The sequence below is a fragment of the Andrographis paniculata genome, unplaced genomic scaffold, assembly GCF_009805555.1.
Source record: "Andrographis paniculata isolate CXL003 unplaced genomic scaffold, ASM980555v1 Contig53END, whole genome shotgun sequence".
In the NCBI taxonomy this organism is placed as follows: domain Eukaryota; kingdom Viridiplantae; phylum Streptophyta; class Magnoliopsida; order Lamiales; family Acanthaceae; genus Andrographis; species Andrographis paniculata.
The window spans coordinates 933556-957751 of NW_026137588.1; the positions used below are offsets into that span (position 1 = coordinate 933556).

Below are 24196 nucleotides of genomic sequence, written 5' to 3' on the forward strand. Positions count from 1 at the left end.
ATGGATGATAATAGATTCGGGTAGATTGATAGATCTATTTATTTAGGATCATATTTAATTATTCGAATATCGGATCCATGTAATTTGTCTATAGGTAACATTGAGAATTCACCGCTGCTACATTGTTAATACATTGCAAATTGAATTACATAAGATAAGTCACACTAGACGAACTATGCGCAGCAAGTGAACTGAACATAAAGATATGGGTTCCCACAATTGCAAGTTCACCGTGCTATCCATATATAATTTATTTGTCGGACTTAATTTGCAGAATATTAAATTTATCTATTGACGTAAATTCGAATAGCTACTGCGAATTCTAATGTCATAAAAAAAATATATAATAAAAATTAAAATTTAAAATTAATTTTTCCATTCTAAAACTATCACCAAGCCATATTAGGTTAATCATTCTAAGCAAGTCACGTGTGATATACAAAACACAAATATGTCAAAAACAAATACGAAGGGATGAATTTGAAATCATGATATTACACCGACCATTCACCGAAGCACGTATGTCAAAGAGCAGTGTTAAGGGCAAAAGTGACATTTTACATTTAACTTTCATCTATCTCCCCTTTTCGTCTCTCTGAACGATCAGATCAATTCAATTCCATTCCATTGCTGCAATGGTATGAAGATAGATCCAAACAAAATGACTCCAACTTGAATCGAATCACAATTCTTGATTTCCGATTCCCAAATTCCTTCAAATCAATGGCCGGAGTGTCGGTGGCCGCCGAGTGGCAGCTGCTCTACAACCGCTACTACCGGAAGCCGGAGCTCTACCAGTTGCAGTGGAAGAACGTTGACCTCTCCCGCAACAAAGTTGCCTGTGCTCCCTTCGGGGGTCCAATCGCCGTTATTCGTGATGACGCCAAGATCGTCCAGCTCTTCGCCGAGTCTGCTCTTCGCAAGCTGCAGATCTTCACCTCCTCCGGCCGTTTGATTTCCGAGACCGTATGGAAGAATCCCGGCGGCCGCCTAATAGGCATGTCCTGGACCGATGATCTAACCCTAGTCTGCATCACTCAGGACGGCACTGTCTATCGTTACGATATCCACGCGGAATTGGTCGGTACCTTCTCTTTAGGCAAAGAGTGCTTCGACAACAGCGTCGTCGAGTGTGTGTTTTGGGGGAACGGAGTCGTTTGTATCAACGAGGCTCTCGAGGTTTTCTCCGTACCGGATTTTAAGTCCCCGAAGACGGTTAAATTGGCGGATTGTAATTTGGAGGAGCTGCCCCTCTGTCTGGCGGTGATCGAGCCTCAGTATACGAAATCAGGAGATGTGGAGGTGCTGCTAGGGGTTGGAGATCATGTGCTGTTGGTGGAAGAGGATGGAGTGCAAACCCTAGCTCAAGGGATGGGACCATTTCAGAAGATGGTTGTGTCAAGGAAAGGGGAGTTTGTTGCTTCCTTCACTCATGATGGAAGGCTTCTGGTCTTGTCTACTGATTTTGCTGATGTTATCATCGAATACGAATGTGAGGTATAATAGCGTATAGTGTTCTTTCTCTTTAACATATTAGTTTGAATGTAGATTACATGAATTCTGTTCATTTTGTTGTTTGATGAGCAGCCTACAGTATGTCATTGTATTAGTAATTATGCTAAATCCGGTATCATCTCGTGCCGTCAACGTATTTTCAACTGTGCACTATTGTTCTTAAACTCCATCTGTGAAGGAAGGTTTGATCAGGCATTGTGGTGTATCTAATTTTTTTTTTTTTGATAATTATGTATACAATCAGCTCTTCCTAGTGAGTGTAGATTGTGTGAGTTATGTCCATTTTGTTTGTTGATGAAGGAAAATTGATAGTACTTGTTAAAGAGGAACAGTGTATTACCAATTATGCTAAGCTGGGTCATCTCTGTGCCATCATATAATTGCAAGTTTGCACTATTGTTCTTCAACTCTATCTGCCTGCAAAGGTTTGATCAGGCATTGTGGTGTATCTAATTTTTTTGTCGATAATTATGTATGCAATGAGGTCTTCCTAGTGAGCGTAGATTGTGTGAGTTATGTTCACTTTGTTTGTTGATGAAGGAAACTTGATACTTGTTAAAGAGGAACATTGCATTACCAATTATGCTAAGCTGATATCATCTCTGTGCCATCGTATAATTGCAACTTCACTGTGGTGATCTTAATCTATATCTGGGATGACAGCTTGATCCAGAATTGTGGTGTATCTAATTGTTTCTGTTAATTATGTGTACAGTCAGCTCTTCCTCCTGATCAACTGGCTTGGTGTGGACTGGACAGTGTGTTACTCTATTGGGATGACATGCTACTGATGGTTGGCCCTTATGGGGACCCGGTTCGATACATATATGATGAGCCTATTATTCTTATCCCAGAGTGCGATGGGGTGAGGATACTTTCTAATACAAGCATGGAGTTTCTACATCGAGTTCCAGACTCTACCGAGTCAATCTTTAAGATTGGAAGTACCTTGCCTGCTTCATTATTGTACGATGCCCTAGAGCATTTTGACAGGAAAAGTGCTAAGGTAGTCTGCTTCCATCTAAGTAAACTGAAATTTACTTATCCATCCTATCATTTTATTCGCATGGTGATGTTGTTCAAGCATAATGAAATTCTGCTCTTCTTACTTTTTCGAATTGTTCTCTTGTTGAACTTGTATTTTCTTTCAGGCTGATGAGAATTTGAGATTGATCCGATCTTCACTTCCCGAAGCTGTTGAGGCTTGTGTTGATGCTGCTGGTTATGAATTTGATATTTCGCTGCAACGGACATTACTGAGATCTGCAAGCTATGGACAAACCTTTGCTAGGTTGGTTGGTGTTAAATTCATTATGGCCATCTACAAGTTCTTCATATTAATAGTATATTCCATTTCAATTCACTGAGTAATGGTCCTAAATTGATGTTATTAATATGTCTAAATTGGCGTTCTTTTAGTAGAACATCCCTTTGAATTGTTATTTCGATGTGTGCGTTCACTTTTCACTGAAATTTTGGGAGAATGAATCAGTTGAGAGAAAAGAAAAAACAGAAAGAAAATAATTGGTCGGTTCATATGTGCAGGTGTCATTCTTTTGTGCATGTCTCATTTATTTGGCTCTTATCTTTGATGCATTAAATAATAATTATCCTAATATAATATATGATTACCTCTTGGCTCTAATGCAGAACATATTTATTTTTTCTGTATTGAATACGAATTGACAACACAAGAGTTATGACTTTTGTTACCATAGCTGGATTCCCTTCTCAGGTTTCCGAGATCATTTCTTCTTCATCATATAAAAGTAACAGGATAGTTCTGTTACTTATTGTCTGACATTTGTTTTACACTTTCAGATCTGAATTAAAAGGTGTGATCTACTATCTAAGAGAGCAATAATTATTAAATGCGTAATACATTCTAAATTTTGAAGTAGTAATAATTTGTAGACAATGAGTTGAGAATAAGAAAGATGGAAACATATGTGAGGTTAATGTTTTGGCACTTGGAACCTGGTTTGATGTGAGATTTCTTGCTAGCATGTATTAACTGAATTCTTAAATAAAATATTTGCTGGTGCATACTTGCTCTCATTATGAATTGTAGCTGCTCTTCATGCTCCTAAAAGAACATTTGTTCTGATTATTTTTCTTGGTAATGATATCCAGTTCGCTTTGGCAGTCATTTTAATCGTGACCGTATAAAAGAGATGTGTCAAACCCTTCGTGTCTTAAATTCTGTACGTGATGCGGAAATTGGTATTCCTCTAAGCATCCAGCAGTACAAGGTGTTTATTCTCAATGCTTTATGCTAGGCAGTTCGAGTACTACATTATTTATCCTTGGATTATTTTACCATATTCCTTCCATTTTTATGCAGCTACTTACTCCTCCTGTTCTGATTAACCGTTTGATTAATGCTCATAAACATCTTCTAGCTTTGCGGATATCTGAATACCTTTCTATGAATCAAGTAAGTGGATTTTGGTTATTATTTACCTTTTTGCTCTACTATTTGGTCTATCTATTCTCCTTTCTTAATGGGCAATTCTATCTTAATCTACTACAATATAAAGCAATCTTTTTCAGTTTTATAGTTCACAATTGATATACTAATACTTTTGGTTCAGAGAAATTGCAAACTTTCAATATAAAATGAAAATAAGAACCTGATTCCACATAAAGAGGATATTAAGTCTGTGGCCTTTAATGTATCCAATATGGCACAATATTAAGAAGATTGCAATATCAATTATTGGTGGGAATATGATACATGATAAATGGAGCCCTATTGGAAAATCACTATTGCGAGCCCAAGGGGCCCTTATATTGCATGTGGTACAACTATGTAGTAATGGTGAACTTATCTAAGTAAATCCAGTTAACATTTTAGGACATATTCTTTCTTACAGAAAAAAACAACACACACATTTTAGGACATAAAATTATGGAAGATAATTGGGTTGCTCTCTGTAACCTGTATTCGTGAGCCCTGTAGAAGCCTAACTTTGGATTTTTGAATTGAATTAAGGAATTAATATATTTCATATATTGCACTATTTAGTCCATTGATGGGTTGTAAATGCCTGCAGCTCCTAGATGATAATCTGATCTTTGAATGTCATACTTTTGTTGTTTGATATATATATATATATATAGAGAGAGAGAGAGAGAGAGAGAGAAAGAGAGAGAGAGAACAGGATATATAATTATATTGTGTACTAAATCAAGTTAGCTTACGTGTTTGGGAACTTTTTGTTAGAGATGTGATAATTATTTGCTTTGAAAATGTGAAGAACACTTCATTGTGTTAAACCAATTTTGTTCTGGTGCTTCAAGTAGGAGATTGTGATAATGCACTGGGCGTGTACAAAGATATCAACATCTGCAGCAACTTCAGATACTAGTCTTCTTGAAATCTTACTTGACAAGGTTAGTGTTTTATCAACTGTCTTGTATATATACTTGATCTTGCCTGCATGCACATAAACCAACTCAAAGCTTCCAACTATTAGAAATCATGTGTCTCACTGGAGGCCTTTGGCAAATACATATATCCTAGGTCACTACAGTAAAGATGTGACTGATTTTATTGTTGCCTGGGTGTTTTCTTCATTACATTTTTCCTTTATACATGCATTTTTACTTGGAATTTCCACCCCTTATCCCAGGTTGAATTACAGTTCTCACTTCTCAATATTTATTATATTTCATATTGAAAATTTGCTTTTGTTTAATGACAGCAATAGAAACCTGTCATTCCTTTTTTCTTTTTCTCTTTTTGAGCTGATTGTTATAGATTATGATTTATGAGGGATCCACGGACAGAATGAATTAATTGCACGCTGAAAACAATTCTTGTTTTCTTAAAAATATTATCATTAGTGTCATAGATCTTTTCCATGAAATAGAATTGGAGTGGCCGTTTTCACTTAGTAAGTACTTTCAATTGATGGTGCTTTAGTTGTTCACCAATGAATTTCAAGACAATGTCATGTTGGGATGTACACTCAAATTTGTTCAATCACCCATCACTAAAATTGACATAACTGAATAGGATCAGGGTCAACTAGAATTTTTTAGCTTAACGATATACATAAGCCAGGTGCAGTTTAATAATAGCCTTGTTTTTTTTTTTTCATAAGAAACAAAGAATAATGTTTTACTATCATTCAAACTTGTGATTTTGTTAAGTTACTGCCATTATAATGATCGAAGTTTTCTGCTTGCGTCCCTGGTTATTTGATCTGCTCTGATTTATTCACAAACATATTTATGAGTATCACTAACTATGGAACCCCAGCTCAAGATTTGCAAAGGACTATCGTATGCTGGTGTAGCTGCTCATGCTGATAAGAGTGGCCGTAGAAAGTTGGCTGCTATGCTGGTTGAACATGAGCCTCATTCTGCCAAACAGGTAAAAATTGGTATTTCCATGACTAAATGCACCCACCTCTTTTTGGATTACAGAACTGATCATGTGAGCTGCATTTATGAAGTCATTTGTTTTCTGTCACATTAAGTTTTAGAAGTAACCCAAGTGGATTTCAACAACTAAATATATTGTTATTCATCAGATACCTCTTTTGCTAAGCATTGGAGAAGAAGATACTGCACTTGTGAAGGCTACGGAAAGTGGTGATACTGATCTTGTGTATCTTGTCCTGTTTCACATATGGCATAAGGTATGTGAGCTATGATGCAATTGACTTATAATAATCATAGCTCTGGTTCTTGATTTTAGCTCATTAAGTAAATTCTTGTTGCAGAGAGCACCATTGGAGTTTTTTGGAACTATACAAGCCAGACCCCTGGCCCGTGATCTTTTCATCACCTATGCACAGTACAGACACAACCTATCCTCACAAAATACCATATAGATAGGGGATCCCTTCCTTTCACGACATATAATTTTCTAAAATTTGAATATTTTTGCAGGTGTTATAAACATGAATTCTTGAAGGACTTCTACCTATCCACCGGGCAACTACAGGTTAAATCATGTTCACCTTTTATTTGTTTGTAGGGACCTTCTCCTGCTTTTATATATCATCAGTTCTATTTCCAATAAAAAAGGGATGGGCCTTTTTCTTTTCAACAGTATTCTTTTTCATTTTTTCAATCATTACTATGAAATGAGGTAAATATATTTATACTACATTTAATTCTTTCTATTTTATATTAAGCATAGGAACTTATAAACATCTTGTTCCTTTGTCACCTGTTTTACATTTTAAATTGATTCAATTCAAATATTCCATTCTTGCAGACAGATCATGTAATGAGGGAGGAATATTTGCTTGAGTTATAATATACTTCTGATAAACTTAATGTGATCTTCTGCTAATTTACTTTCTGCCCTAGTCAGCAAGCTTTCTGATTCTGATTCTTTTCACCACTTCCGTGTGTGTGTGTTTGTGTTTGCAGATACTTTTTGATAAAAAGCATTGGAAATCAGAACTTGGAAACCATATTCATTATATATTATAATAAAGATATGAGGTGCATTTGGATGTGTTTTGGGGGTGTTTGGGATGTTTTGGATTTGATCTTTGAGGGAAAAATATGTTTTGGATGTGATGTTTTCTTTGGAATTTAGGTTTTGAAAATGATGTTTTTGGCCAGGAATAAAATTTCTTCATGGTAGATTGGCATGGTGTAAAAAAAATGGAGATGAAAATACACACCCCCATGAGTTCTGATGTAGTTTTCTACTTGTTTAGTAGGATGGTAATCCTAATTATTTATTACACTTTATGATTTTTCTTATCTGATCATGCACTCATCAATACATAATAGTAGTGTATTGTTTAATTCAATAGAAAATTACATTAAAATTTTCAATATGATACCAGAACTTATGTTGTCCTAGTTTTTCCTCATGATCAGGGGAGGCGTGGACTTTACTGATCTCATTGAACAATTTCTGAAAAACAGTGCTGATGTTATTTCTTATTGCTCATAGAGAATATCAGCAGTTTTAATAGCTGTCTGATGCCTCAAAGTCATCAGTTGTATTCTTCAAATTAAACATTTCTTTCAAGCAGTAGAAGTGTTATTCCTTTTAGTTAGAGTTTTCGAGGATATTTTTAGGCAGCAATCATGAAGTTTGCCTTTTGCTGTGATTTTGTGGGTTATTCTGTTCAATTTAGACAAGGTTTCCAGGAGTTGTACTGTTGTTCCTCGTACTTTTGAGCCTTTGAGAATATAGTTCGTAGTCATGATGTTATGTTGTGTTGGTCAGTTCAATATGTTTGTATAGGTCCCCATGTTTGACTTCAGAACTATTTAGAGAAGATTGTACTTTCCATATGGAAGTATGACATTTTCTTGTTTCTAGCTGTATAATGTTTATACTAATTTGTTAAGTTCTATGAAATTATGTAAGGATTATGATGTTTCTGTCTATGTTTGTCATTCTATTTTGGCTATAGATATAGCACTCCTTGATTCAATTCAATGGAAAAATACATTTTAGTTTCCAACAGAAACTTTTTATGATTTGCAGGATGTGGCCTTTCTATTGTGGAAGGAGTCGTGGGAATTGGCAAAAAATCCAATGGCTAGCAGAGGATCCCCTCTTCACGGTCCACGTATTAAACTAATTGAAAAGGCTCATAATCTTTTCATGGAAACAAAAGAACATGTCTTTGAGTCCAAGGCTGCTGAGGAACATGCAAAATTGTTGAGGTGATAATTGTTTATGGCACTTACTGGCATGTGAAAAATTCCAGTTGTTATTGAGATATAGCTTTGAAACTAATTAATATTAAGTGTTTCCACTTTCCACCATATAATAGTCTTATTTCTTAACTTTGGGCATCCAATTTCTAACCTTTTATAGTTTGATCTTGCACTGGAGCTGTCTAAACTGCGAGAATATTATCACAGGAAATTTTTTAATTCTGATTGAATATGGATTCGTTTGTGCTGTTGATAGCTTAGGACATGTCATTCTAGACTACATGAGTCCCTTCACACTTCATTGTGGGCCTTCGTCTATAGCAGCATTATTTTTTATTCTATATGATGTGCAAATGTTGGCATTAGCTGCTCACAGAAGATTCTTTGAAATCAATGCAGAATTCAACATGAACTGGAGGTTTCTACAAAGCAGGCCATTTTTGTTGATTCAAGTATCAGTGACACAATTCGCACGTGTATTGTCCTGGGAAATCATAGAGCTGCCAACAAGGTTAAAACTGAATTTAAGGTAAGTTGGTTCTGAAATTTCCTCAACTAAAAAAGGCAGGCAATCTCTTAGAAGAAGACAAAATCAAGCAATAGCTTAATTTTTTTCATGCATGGATGTATGATGGATCTATCTACCTTCAAATTTAAGCAAACTTAACTTTCTAACATAGTTTTGACATGATGTAGGTCTCAGAGAAGAGGTGGTATTGGCTCAAAGTATTTGCTCTGGCAACAATTCGAGATTGGGATGCACTGGAAAAGTTTTCAAAAGAAAAGAGGCCTCCAATTGGTCAGTAGTCTTTATTATTCCCATGAAGTGAATTAATGTCCGATAATCTTCTTGTTTTATCTGGCATTCACTTTTTTCTTATATATCTTCTGCATTGAGCTTGTTTTGGTATTCTTTTCCATGTAAGATTAATTTACTCAATTTCCAGTTACTTTGCATTTGGATAAAGTATCTGTGACTATATAAAAGTTCTATCAAGTAAAGTTTGTTTTTTCCATCTAAAGTGGAAATCTCTGCTACGAGAGTGTGAGCAAATTTAAAAGGGAAGTGCAAATTGTATTTATGTTGAGAATGTCGAATTATTGTTTCAGGGCTGATTAGTCTGAATAGCTGTTTCTTTGTATTCATTTGTGAGGTCTCTTTCCCAAAACCTACAAGATATTCCACCCACTGAATTGGTTGTGTACTTTTGCAGCTTATGCAGCGGTTTCATTTAGGACTTCCGTTTAAAGCGCTCTTTTTGGTTAAATCATTTAAGGGCTGAATTTGATAAAATCAAATTAGTGTCAACTGAAATCGATCTATTAGTTTACATTATGCATTGGGTATCCTAATGAAACTTATTGGCACATGCCGGGTTCTTTTAAAAGCATTGGGTGTGTTCGGATTGTGTTTGTGTTCTATATTTAAATAGTGATATGATGTCTTGTTTTGTGAAAAAAAATAGTATATTTTTATAAAAAATCTAGGGATTGTATTGTAAATAAACTCTGAAAAAAAATAAAATAAAATTGACAGCTGTTATTTTTAACCTGTTACTCGAGTGTAGGTTACCGTCCATTTGTGGAGGCTTGTGTTGATGCGGGCGAGAAAGAGCAAGCGCTGAAGTATATTCCCAAGCTCGCCGACCCCAGAGAAAGAGCTGAGGTAATAGAAGCTATATGATTCAATTGCATTCGGTTTTTGTGTCAATATCCCTCAATAGTAGCACCATGAGTTCTCTTTAATTCATCGACAGTCCTATGCTAAAATTGGAATGGCGAAGGAAGCTGCAGACGCTGCATCTCAAGCTAAGGACGGGGAACTGCTTGGGCGATTGAAACTTACTTTTGCACAAAATGCTGCAGCTGCATCTATTTTCGATACTCTGAGGGACCGGCTGTCCTTCCAAGGTGTTTCTTAGTCCTTCTTTGCTCTGACCTCTGTGATGATTCTACACGGGGATTGGTTTTGGTCTTTTGGCGTCGCCGTGCAGACACAGAGGTAACCCGAAAACCTTACCTTGAGTCTTTGTGTAATTTTTTTTTTTGTTTGTTTTTGTTTTTTTTTCTATGTGGTTGCATCTCTACATGCATTAATTTCTCTGAATTTGATTACTTCTTGTGTATTGTATTATTCACGTTTGTTTCTTTATTTGGGTTTGTCGTGTTGAAATAGTTTTCTTTGTTGATATGTATGGTGGGTTGCAAAAGAATACTTTGATGTTAAAGTTGCGTTTGTAAAGATTGAATTTTTAACCCCTTCTAATGTAGAGATCTATATTTAATGTTTTCTTATCAATCTGGATCACAATTTTGAAATTACATCATTTAATCATCATCGTCATTATTGTTGCTATTATTATACCCATGTTGACGGCGGTTATCATGCCGACGGGGTCGAAAGAATACTTTGATGTTAAGTTCCATTTTAACAAGTCTTTATTAAAAACAACACGTGAACATGTGTTGTTTGTTTATAATTGCAATGTGTGCCGTATAAATATTTGCCGTGCGTTGAAATGAACTATTGTATATGCTGTTTGAGACTATATCATGTTAGTTCATGAGCTGTGTTTGTATTATATTAATATAAATGATATGTTGTCACTAATATTATCCAGATTAATTGTTAATTTTTAATTGGTTAAATTAAGTTTGAGTTTATTGGAATTTTGCTTTTTCTAATAACTTGTATTTTTGTTAGGAGATTTATTCGATAAAGTCCACTTATTCTAGACAAATTAAATTAAGGCTAAAACATTATTTTTGGAATGATAAGTATTAGCTAATACCAGTGTAATACACGGGTTGAGTCTAATTTTTATTTATTTAACTAGACTGATGGGTAGTGTTACAATGGTCGATTTCTATATATATATATATATATATATATTTTCTGTTTAAAAATAAAAATCATATCAAACATTTATTTTACCTAAAAAGTCTATTATTGAAATGAACTAAAATACAGCAATCACATACCAAGGTTTGTTTATATGTATATATATTACTATTTATTTACATTATTCAATCTACAATTAAAAAATTACATTTTATATCAAATTTTATTATATTATATATAATATCATTTTTTCTTTTTAAATTCGAAACATTTATATATCTACTGTCAATATGAACAGATACTACATAAGTTTAATTTACTGATTTAACAAATTATCAACATGTCAAATTAACATCTATAATGGCTAACTTCAATATAACAAATGTATATATAAATAAACTTCTCTAAAAAAAGATGCCTACCAAAGTCTTTAAGTCTTGTTTCTCAAGTGAACAATTTTAGAATAGTGAATGGAGTGAATATTTTCGACTTCATTTCAGGCTTTAGGCGAACCTCTTCGATAAGCACAACACTCGGAGGTAATCCACTCTGCAATTGAATAATATAATTACATCATCAATCAAATATACTCTCAAATTATATCAACTTTTTTAGTAATGAAATCATTCATTCAAAATTAAAGCTGGTAGTTCGTGAACCCGGCTCGGTTAAAGCTCGTTCGCAAACGTTAACGAGCCGAACCGAACAACATAAACAGACTCGTTTGGTTAACGAACGAGCCCGAGTTTTGTAATATATTTATTGTAAATATTATATATAAATAAAATAATTTTAAATTTTCTTTATAATTTATATATAAATTTTAAAAAACAAGACAAACGAGCTCGAACGAGCTTAATCGAGCCTAAACGAGCCAAACACGAACACGAGCTCAAAAAACAAAAATTCTTAACGAGCCGAGCTCGAACACTACGAACAAGCTCGAAAGCTTAACGAACGAACACGAACCTTGTTCGCGAACGTTAACGAACACTTAAAATTTGACTCGACTCGGCTCGGTTCGAATCGTTAACAGCTTTACTCAAAATCTACCGAGTGAGATTTAGTCGCTTAACTTTGTGTTGTTCACGATAAACAACACAAAAATATGTCTTTCTTAAGATTATATACAAAGTACATATAAGATTCTCTTTATACGAATGAGATTTAGTCGCTTAACTTTGTGTCGAATGTTCACTTATGATTTTGATTTCAATCATTAGATACACATAAATCATTCTTTTAAGTAGATTTCACCAAATTTATCTGTAATCTACCTATCGATCATTCAAGCAACATTGATCAAAATTTTTTATGCCAACAATATTTAAGGACTATTAAGCATTAAAATAAATAAATAATAATAATAAAACCCAACAAGAAAAGCTTGTTATTTTAGAATTGTTTATATATATATATATATATATATAAACTTATTGAATTATGATATAGATCTATAATGGAGTTCATTTGTATTGAACTATATACAATCCAACCTTACAAGAAATGTATTAAAGTATATTGTTTATGGGCTTGGATTTTAAATTTAAATTTTGAATAAAAAAATTTTAAATCAAAACAATTGTTTGATTTATATAAATAGATATTTGAATATAAAAGTAATTTTTACAAAATTACCATCACAAACATATCAAGTTAACATCTATAATGGCTAACTCCAAAACAACAAATGTATATGCAAATTCATATAAATGCATTTTTCTTAGGGTGTGTTTGTTTGAGGGTTAGGATTTTGAGTTGGGATTTGAATAGTAAAAATTTTGATGTGATATTTTGAATGTAAAATTGATTTTTAGTATAATATAAAAAATAAAAAATAAGTGTTTGATTTGATGTTTTTGGAGAGAAAAAAATGGGATGAATAGTATATTTAAAATCCAATCCCCGAACAAACACTCCCTCAGGTCATCCACTCTGCAATTGGATGATGTAATTAGATCCGTCATTCTGGCATACTTTCCAATTAGATAAATTTTCGCGATGATGAAATCATTCACTCAAAATCTACCGAGTGAGATTTAGTCATTCAACTCTATATGGTTCACGATACACATTCCAAAAATCTATCTGTCTTAAGATTACATACAAAGTACGTATAAAATTCTCTTTATATGTGAGTTCAATCTATTTCCCCTAAGTGTTAATCTGTCATAGAATTTGTTGAGGGATGAGAACCATCAATAGTAAATAATTTTATATATTATAATTTCGGTCTTCATTTTAACTTTGAATTTGAATATGCTGTGTAAGTGTTTACTTGCATGTCGATTTTGATTTCAATAATTAGATACACCTAAATTATTCTTTTAAATAGATTTTCTTAAATCTATTTTTTCACCAACAATATCTAAGGACTATTAAATATTAAAATAAATAATATATAATATATAATAATAATAAATCTCATATATTATAATTTTGGTCTCCACTACAAAATTTTAATTTTGTCATTTAGCCTTGAATTTGAATTTGTTGCTTGTATGAAGTTCAATAATTAGATACATCTAAATTATTATTATTTTTTTTTAAAAAAAAAAGAGATTTCCCTAAGCCTATTTGTAATCTTTCGGTCGGTCATTCATGCAACATTGATCAAATTTTTTCATGCCAACAATACTTAAAGGACTATTAAACATTAAAATAAATAAATAAATAAATAAATAATAATAAATAATTTCATATGTTATAATTTTGGTCCTTGCTATAAAATTTTAATTTTGTCCTTTAACCTAAATTTGAATATACTATGACAAGTGTTCACTTGCATGACATTTTAATTTCAATAATTAGATACACCTAAACCATTCTTTTAAATAGATTTCCTAAGTCTATTTATAATATTTCTATCGGTCATTCGAGAAACATAAATCATTTTTTTTTTATGCTAACAATATCAAAGGACTATTAACATTAAAATAAATTATTAATAATAATAATAATAACCCAACAAGAAAAGCTTGTTTATTTTCTAATTGTATATATATATATATCTAAAAAAAGTTGAATTATGTAGAATATATTAAAATTAAAATTATTAAACAAAACTGATATAAATTATTGGATTCTGATAGAGATCTATAATCCATGTATTGAACTATATAAAATTGAACCTTAAAAGAATGTATTGAAATATACTGTTTGTGGACTTAGATGTTAAATTTATGTTTTGAATAGAAAATTCTGAATTGAAAAAATCATTTGATTAATATAAATAGGTCTTTTGAATATAAAAGTAAATTTTTAGTATAATAATAAAAAAAAAAAAAACCAAAAACACACTAATAATTTTTTAAAAGAGAACAATATTCAGCATTTCCCATAAAAGTCCATTATTTTAGCATAAACTATTACATCAAAATACAATTTAAAATCGAAAGGAAACAAACCAGAAGAGTCGACAATAGCTAACTTCACTTCTGCTCGCTAATCGGACGATGTCGAATAATCTCGACGCCCAAGTAGTCGATCTGACCGATCACAGCCACTTGTGGCTTTCCTACCTGTACTCAAACAGCCGACAGTTGAGAAAACTTGCTCAATACTGATGTTGCAATAAGTTCAGCCACAGATTCCACAAGGTTGTGAGGAGCTCCTTCGACAATACCCTTAATGATACTGCATTTTCCATGAAAGTTGTATCAAAATCGACAAGCCAAGTAAATAGGGCAAAGGATAGGGAAAGTTAAAGAAACTTGCGATGATTAGATAGGAAATAGACGTATTGAAGAAGAACATTTGAGGAATTTCACATCGACAAGGATTCAAAAGCTGGATAGATTTTAACCGATAATGTAAACTAACATTGCACTCTAAATGAGATTATTATTGGAAAAGCATAAACAAAATGATTAGTGAAAAAAAAAAAATAAAGGTGTATTTACTCGAATCTTCAATCCCCATTTTGACACGATGTACTATGTAATCTACGATGAGTTCATTCTTACCATGCCAATGCAATATGTCGCAATCTTTATAATTTTTTATAAAAATAAACTATTTCCTCTCATAAAAATCCCGTGCAATATTTTGCTTATCGAAATAAGGCTAGATCAACAAACATCAGCACAATATTTTGCCTACCAACTAATGAGCACTTCCATAATTCACTAACAAATAACAATCAACAAAGATATATCATTAAGAACCCTAAAGGAAATTAGTCGACCCTCCAAAGCCATATTCCATTGCAAGCAACTGTCCAGTTCTATCATCTTCGCTAATGAACTTATATAACCTACTAATCTGAAGAAGCACCTAATATGCAGATAATGAATTTACTACTCACTCGTATATGTCAGTATAGCTAACGCTATCTGATAGGCTGTCAGAATTTCCGGCAGCTCGAAGATCCATCCAAGCATCCATATCAACCAAAAATTTTTGGCCCAGTGTTCTCTCTTCTGGCTTCACCCCATGGTACCCATGAAACATCAACCCCCTTAACACAAGCTTGTCTCCCTGAAACATTTCTGCATAATTTTCAATACATTAGATAGAAAATCAAATGTACAAAGGCACGCCGTTAAAAACTATTATTTCGTACTTATGCTCATTTGATCATTGAATAGGAAAAATTGCTTATAATTCATTTGTGGTTTGAAAAATCTTGCATCATATTCTCTTATAATTTAGAAACGGTACAGGATCCCCTAAAATTATGTGAGAATGGTTTCTCAGTCATAGAGAGAATTGTGCGGACTTTCCAAATCACAAATAAGTTCTAAACAATTTTTTCCTTATACATAATTAGGAACAATTATTTTGCCATATTTTCTACGGCCGTATTTTGGTCTTGAAAGGTATTTAGATTATTTTATTTTTCCGTACATCATGAACTCTAAACCTCAGCCGAGGTAGCGTGATCTATGAATTTTATACTAACAAAGAAGTAAAATGTAGATTAGAACACTTATTTATTTACTTTGATATTCTTTTCTCAACTCTCTTACTTTTAAATCCTCACAATTCCATTTAAAATAAACTATTTCTTCTAACCGATAAGCGCACATCCAACTCAATATTTAGAAGAAAAACCAAAACCCAAAAAATTACTAAGTGAACATACCCTAAAGGTCGTATTTTTTAACCTTTATGCTACCAAATTTTGATTTTTCCGTCTTGAATTCTAAACCTCAACATACTATCTCCGAATTTTGGATTAAGTGAAAGTGAAATGTAGCTTTAGAACACTAAAATATATCCAACATAGCCACGCAAAATTAACAAACCATAACATGAAAATAATAATCAGACATTGCACCTATAACTGCATTATTCCCTACGGCAGATATCACAAAGCCCCCTCAATTTCTGAAAAGCATAAAAAAAACAATGACTATAAAGCATCTGAAGATATTAACAACAAAAGATAAATTGTTCTGCAAAACTCCTGCCTTTCTGTTGTGGTTGAGAAGTGGCGCAAACACTCGACATGCACAGGAGATTGAAGGAGAAACAGAGCGCTATCAGATTTGCAAAACTATACAGAGACATGCGAGCCCTAGCTGACATTTTGAAAACTTACAATTGGGAAACAAACGTTTTATAATACCGTTCATGGCGAGGAACATCGATCGGAGCAGCAGAATTGAATTCGAGAGCAGAGTAGGGTAGTAGTTGCAGCAACCAGAAATTGAATTCGAGATCAGTGTAGGGTAGTAGATGGAGCAACCACAAATTGAATCCGTCAGAGAGTTGCGTACATCTGGAGGACCGTTTTCTCTAGTCGGAGGGTATTTTTTTTTTTTGGATGACTTCGAAAATATTGCGTTGCGCGGTCTCATTTTAATTATTATATTAAATAAAAAATTATAAAAATATTTTCATACTAATAAAATGATATTTTAAAAAAAAATATTATTATATAAAAATATTTTTAATGTTAAATACGATGAGTACATAGGAGTATTGATTTGAATTTGAATTAAATTTAAATTTTATTAAAGTAAATGTATTGAATTAATAACGATGTAATTTGAGTATTAATTTATATTGATTATAAGGATAATTTTTTTTAGTGTCGTAACTGGATTCCTTATTATTTTACTCCAGTAAATGAATTAGTCCTCTGCGTCGGAGACGTCCGCGTGGCTCGTCGGAAGCCACGTGTCCGCCAGGTTAGTGACACCTGACAAACCCGTGGATTTTATTATTATTATTTTTTTTAATTTTTTTGAATTTTTTTAATTGGATCAAATAAAATAATTAAAAAAAACAAATAAAATCAAAATAAAATTTAAAAAAATTTAAAAAAAATAAAAATAAAAAATAAAATCCACGTGTCCGTCACCTGGCAAACACGTGGTCTCCGACGATCCACGCGAGCGTCTCTGGCGCCGGAGGATTAAAACAGCGAAATTTTTTCACTTATGAAACTAGTTAGTTTGCGACATGCTCTACTTACGAGACTAAAATGACAAGGGGTCTAGTTACGGAACTAAAAAAATAGTTCACCCTAATTATAAATAAATACTTATATTTTTTATTTATTCGTAGAATATAAAATTTTATTTTTATTATTGTATATATTTTATCAAATTAATTTGTTACAATTTAGCAAGGACGTGCAGATTTTTCAGTAAATGAATCTGAACACGACTTAAATTTAGACAAACACATCCAAGTTATTTTTCAATATGGATGTTGTAGATGATGCACTCTATTTGCCTTGTTCTCACACACACACATATATATATATATGTATATATATATATTCATAAAAGTACTGATGCAATTTCAAAAATAAATCACATATTGGATTATTTTTCCTCAACAACCTAAGAATTTTAATGAAATAAAATGTTGTTTGTCTAATTCTTTAGTATCATTTTATAATAAGTTGGTTCTACTTATAAGTATTAAAAAGAATATTTTAGATCGTTAAGGGCGTTTTAGTCGATAGCTGTTAGCCGATTCAATTAGTTGATTTGACTAGTTAATTCGATTAGCTGTTTGTATTAAAATGTTTGGTAAAATAACTGTTTGATATTAATTGTTTATACGTAAAATGACAATTGATGATATTTCTATTTTATTTTTTTTCTAATATATTCAATTGTGTTCTTTTGAGTTTAGAATGTTTGAAATTTTTTGTTATTAGTTATTGAAAATTGTAAAAGTATTATAAAAAAATATTTATTTTTATTATAATTGATTTAAAAAATAATATATTTTTATTGAAAAATATAAATAGTTTTTTCTATTGAAAATAATGTAAAATATAAAATAATAAATTTTTTGTGTATATATTTATTATGTTAATTATCGATTAGTCCATTATATTTATAATTTTTAATTAATTTAATTTATTTTTAGTATAAAATTTATATAATATAATTTTAATATAAAAATAAATTATTAATATTTATATTTTCTATTTTGTGTTGATTTTAATAAATTTATATATTTTACAATTAAAATAATTTATATATAAAAATTAATTATTTTAAATTTATAAAAGTAAAACTATAATATGATAAAATATTCTAATATAATTAATAAATAATCAAAATATATTTATTTGTGTAAAATGCATAAAAAAATTTTTAAGGACAAATAAAGAATAAAACAAATTAAACTGAAAAAGCTATTTTAAAACGTTGAGTATGTTAATTTTTCAGAAATTAGCTTTTTGGTCGAGAAAGTTATTCCAAAAAATTAATTTACCAAACACTTAAATTATTGTTTGACTGGTCAAACAGCTAAAAGCTGTTCAAGCTAAAAACTCTTTGCCAAACATCCTCTTAATATTTTTCATCTCCCCAGAGACATCATTTTGTTTTGCACCTTTCATTTTTTTTTCTATTATGTTTTAATTTTTTTTCTATTTCTTTGCACCTTCTTGTATTTTTTACTTTTTTGTACATCTTTTAATTTCTTCTAGATTTTTCACTAATCTTCTACTAATTCAAGTTTAATTTTCAATATTCTCCCTCACATTGGAATTAGTCACTCCAATGGTATATCTAATGTGAGCGAAGCCTTCATACTTTAGTGATTTGGTAAAAATATATGCCACTTAATTCTTCGTATATATGTGTTTGATATTGACTTCTTTATAGGTAATTTTTTTTCAAATTGATGCGATCGCATGTTGCAATATGCTTGCTTCAATTGTAAAAAAATTGGATTCTTTGACAAGGTGATTGTTGATTTGTCGATGAAAATTACTTTAGCATCCGTTCCTTGTGGGGAGTGGATTTCTTTGAAGAGATTCAACAACCATATTTCATGGCAAACACATTCAGTCACTTCAACAAACTCCGCCTCACAAGTGGACAAAATCACAATCAGTTGCCTTTCGGAACTTCAAGGGAATTGTATTGCCATAGAAGAAAATAAGTGAGTACTTGAGGGAGTCCATACTGAAGAATGCCTTTGATGCATCGAAGAATTCCTTTTATTAACGTCAAATGTATAAAGGTAGGGTTTTCCATTTAAGAGCTCAATACTCCCAATTCATAGAAAATGTTAGGTTTTGTGCAAGTTAAATATCGAAAACTAACAACAAGACTTTTGAAGTAAGTTGGATCAACTTGCTCATCACTATCAAATCTTATTGTTTTCTCATTAATGTCATTAAGGGTATCGATTGCTTTACAACTTGACATTCTAAATTTGGTGAGAATTTTTTTATCATACCTTCTTGAGTGATGAATATGCCACCATCTCGTTGTATTACATCAATGCCAAGATAATGATTATTGAGTCAAGATCGGTCATCTCAAACTTGTGTCATCATATACCTAAATTCTTCTAAGATGTTAATGTCATTCCCTACAAATATGAAATCATCAACGTATATGCAAACAAGTAAAATATCGTTACTTTTTTTTTTCCCTAAAATATAGGACATGCCCATGTTCGCATCTTTCGAATCTCTTGGTTTGAAAGTAACATATAAAGTGTTATTTTTAGTCGCAAACCTCATCTTCTTGCTCGTTAACCTCATATACCCTTGAGGTTTTTTTACACATACTTCTTCTTAGAGATATTTATGTTTGGGCTTATTTTTTAACAAAAATAATTTTGAACTTTAATTCATGTTAGGGTTCATTTGTTGAGGTAAATGGGGTTTGATGTATTTGTGAATCAAAGTTTTTTTCAATTAGGTAAATTTCAATTTAGCCTAATTGACCCAAATTGCAATCAATTCATTATTAATTAGTATTATATACTTTAAAGAGATAGGAGAAGATCCTTAGATATTAAATCATACAAAAGCAAGCATGAATAATGGAAATTTGAGGATAAGATCATGGCCTTCAAGACTCAATCTTAACAAGAATTTCTAAATTTGGCGGAGGAGATTTTTCTTAAATTTAAGGATTCTAATTGAAAAAGATCCAAAAGAAGAATAAAAGAACTCTCTTGAACGTTGTAGGTTTTTATACATTAATTTCTTTTGTAAATATTGAAATAGTGTAGAATTTTGTAGAAATATAAAGTATTCTAGAGCATCGATCTCAACCATGTATTGGACCAATTCAGATCGGATATTAAAATATCAGTTTAGCTAAACTTGACCGAAGAAAAAAAAATGGAAAGAAGTTGGGGAGATGAAGAAGATGGAGAAGACACCTGTAAACTTTTGTAAAACAATTATGTACTAATATACTTTTACAATTTATAAAGAAGAATAATAATACAACCCTTATAGAGAAAAAGAAGACAGCCCATGAGAAGAGAAAAAGAAGACAGCTCATGAGACCGATCATGAAATAGATCAATCAAACGATTTATCGAAAAATATAATAAAAATAAAATTGAAAAATAAAGAAAATTATTATACAACAAACTTATAAAATAAAAGACGAATTATAATATATATATTAATTAATTTTATATTTATGTAAAATAGTCTACGGTCATTTTATATAAAATTTGTTATTATATTTAAAATGTTTTAATAGGTTTTTCTATTTTAAAAAAGAAAAAATAACCAAGAAAATATTCATACACAAAAGATAATATCTAAAAATATTATAATAAATAATAAAAGTGTTAATTAATTTATTAAATAAATATTAAATAAATTTTATCATTTACGAAATTGGTAAAAAGAAACATAAGAAAAAAAAAATACAATTAAAAAAAAAAAGCCAAATCGAAATAAATGTCTTTCCACACAATATATATAAAATGTGAAAATTAAACATAGCGCCTAGATGACTTGTTGAGTTCCATTCTCATTTTTGCCAAATAAATTAATTAGTTGATTAAGCAGATTTATTCTATATTTGTTTAATTAAATACGTTTTAAAAAAATTATATTTAAAATTATAAAAAATAATATATTAAAACTATATTTGATATAAATATTATCTTTATACATTGTTTTATTTTTATTTCTCATTATTCAAATTTAATTTTGAAAATATATATAATCTTTAATAATTAAATATTTATTAATCATTTAATCTTATAAATTTTTTCAAAATCAGAATAAGACAATCAAATGTCATGAAATGAAAATAAAGAAGTCAATGAAAACAAGAAACGAACAAAGAAGATTGGACCAAGAAGTCGATAAAAACAACTATGTTTATTTGTAAGATTTTAACCATTATTTTACTATTCTAATTTTCTTTTTCCTCCAAAAATATCAAATCAAACACTTATTTTTTATTTATTTTATTACACTAAAATATAATTTTAGATACAAAACATCATATCAATACATATTTATTTTACATCAAATAAATATTTCAATTCAAGATTTTACTATTTAAAATCAAAACTCAAAATCAAAACCTCACAAGTAAACACACTACATATATATTTTTTTTAAAAAAAAAAAAAAACAAAGATAAAAAATAAGGATTAATTTGATTCAAAATTTAATAACTTTCTAAATATTAGTATATATATATATATATTTATAACGCGAGAATTCAGATATATACATACAATTTTATTTTATTTTTGCAACACGGATCAACATATATTTATTTTATTTAAATTTATTGAATTTTTTTTTATGCAATATGCTTCCAAAAATATCACAATCAATTATATTATATACAAAATATCACTTTCATTTACTATTTTAATATTAAAATAAAATAAAATAAATAAATAAATAAAGCAAACATAAACACACATACAAAAATAAAAATAAATAAACATACCCATATATTTTAAATCTGAATTAAAATGGGCTTCATTCAGACAGGCCTAGATTGGCTCATGAACTTGTTTCTGAATAAGCCTACTTTAAATATCTAACCACTATTTGTACCAAAAAAACAAAAAAATTGCATTATATATATATATATATATGACGTGGGAATCTGCGGTCGTTATCCGAAAGTGCAAAGAGTAAATCCCCGAAATAGTTGGGGTTCAAATTTTTTTGACAGCCGAAAGTTTATTGAGAGTGTACTTAAATAGTATAGTAGCGACTATGAGTCCTTACAGCATTAAAAAAGAAAAAAAAAAAAAAATTATATTTTATATTATTGACTTAATTTGTAATCTATTGAGTTTAGTTGAAATTTTATGTAATGCGCGCTAAAAAAATAACAGCCACATATTCATGGATAATAATAACAATAATAATATATAGTGTTTGGTGTACCAAAAATTATACTCTCTCTCCAACTAAAAAGTATAAATATTTTTATTTTTGGAACGTTCAATTACAAAGTAAATATTTTATTAAATACCTTATCTTTTTTATAAATACTCTTACTTTACATCACATCATTATTTCTATACGAAAAATCGAGGGCAAAAATATTATTATACTACTTTTAACTATTCATTATAATTAAAATACTATTATTTCTTAAACATCGCGCCAAAAGTAAATGTATATTTTGTATGTGGACGGAGGGAGTACCACATACCGTATATTGTATTGAAATCATCAGCGAAAATTCAGTATAATAGACATGCATATCATACTGTACTGATAATTTGATATACCGAAATTTTCGATATATATATATCGATATATCGAATGCTAGAATATCAAAATGATATGTGGATATCGAATTTTTTTTGATATTTTGGTATATATATTGAAAATTTTAATTTGTATATCGTTAGTGTACAAAAAAAAATTCGATACGATATACTCCCTCCGTTCAGCTAGAAAGTATACATATTTCTATTTTGGGACGTCCAATTATAAAATAATCATTTCATTAAATACCCTATTTTTTCCACAAATATCCCTACTTTACATCAAATCATTACTTTTATACAAAAAAAAAAGTAAAGATAAAAATGTCATTTTACTACTTTTACCTACATACTATAATTAAAATACTATTATTCCTTAATTTCCGCGCCAAAAGTAAATGTATACTTTTAGCTTGGACGGAGGGAGTATATCGTATCAAAAATTTGGTATACCAAAAATTTCGATATTTTTTCGATACGGTATATACGATATTTTGATATTTTTTTGGTCCCTAAATCTACCAAAAAAAATATATATATATATATACACATTATTAAGAATAATCTAATATTTTTAAAAGTTAACCTTAAGTCATTCCCTTAAGTTGACCATTCTATTAATTAAAAACAATAAGAAATGAAAAATAAAATAAAACATGGACTCAAAATTCTTTGAAGACAAATAAATTAACAACAACAATATACATCCTCCGTGGTTCAAATTTATGTTCACTTTTGTTTTTGGGTTGTTATTGAAAAATATTCTCATTTCATTTTTAAGTAAAAAATTATTATATTTTTATATTTTTTTTTACTATAAAAGGAAAAAGTAACCATTATTACTCACTATTATTAAAATTCGTGTTCGGTCAAATGAGCACACATTTGCATGACGAATGGAGTAATAAAGTTTTATATAATTAAATTGAAAACATCAATAATGTACCTTCTCCTTTGTAGCTATATATATATATATATATTTAGCATTGTTTGATTTGATTTGATTAATTTAATTAATTTGGAGCAGATAAGTCAATCACAATAATTATGCTCTTCATTGCAATTTTAATTAATTAATTATTTCAAGAGTTGGTATATACATTCTTGTGTTTGAATGTAAAGACAGGATTAGGTATGGAAAAGAATTGATGAATATAATTAATTATTCACTGTTTGATTACGATTTTAAAATTAAAATTTATATTATTGAATATGTATAATTTTCAATAAAATATATTATTGCAAAAAAAAAAAAAAAAACAT

At 30.2% G+C, this 24196-nt stretch overlaps 2 protein-coding genes across 2 annotated transcripts; one reads left to right on the forward strand and one right to left on the reverse strand.

Annotated features, from left to right (window-relative positions):
* Positions 1 to 595: 595 nt before the first annotated feature.
* On the forward strand, positions 596 to 10462 carry LOC127255221 (protein VACUOLELESS1). Its single transcript, XM_051280667.1, has 15 exons — positions 596 to 1497; positions 2231 to 2521; positions 2667 to 2806; positions 3662 to 3767; positions 3860 to 3952; positions 4822 to 4911; positions 5783 to 5896; positions 6057 to 6164; positions 6249 to 6322; positions 6418 to 6472; positions 7988 to 8169; positions 8563 to 8692; positions 8860 to 8962; positions 9732 to 9829; positions 9921 to 10462. Exons 1-15 carry the CDS (start codon positions 724 to 726, stop codon positions 10083 to 10085), a joined length of 2523 nt encoding a protein of 840 aa, XP_051136624.1. The 5' UTR covers positions 596 to 723; the 3' UTR covers positions 10086 to 10462.
* Positions 10463 to 14300: 3838 nt separating this feature from the next.
* On the reverse strand, positions 14301 to 16571 carry LOC127255243 (dihydroneopterin aldolase 1-like). Its single transcript, XM_051280703.1, has 3 exons — positions 16420 to 16571; positions 15312 to 15495; positions 14301 to 14641 (listed from the first exon to the last, which is right to left on the reverse strand). The coding sequence occupies exons 1-3, from the start codon at positions 16535 to 16537 to the stop codon at positions 14533 to 14535; spliced, it is 411 nt and encodes a 136-aa protein (XP_051136660.1). The 5' UTR covers positions 16538 to 16571; the 3' UTR covers positions 14301 to 14532.
* Between the last annotated feature and the right edge of the window lie 7625 nt (positions 16572 to 24196).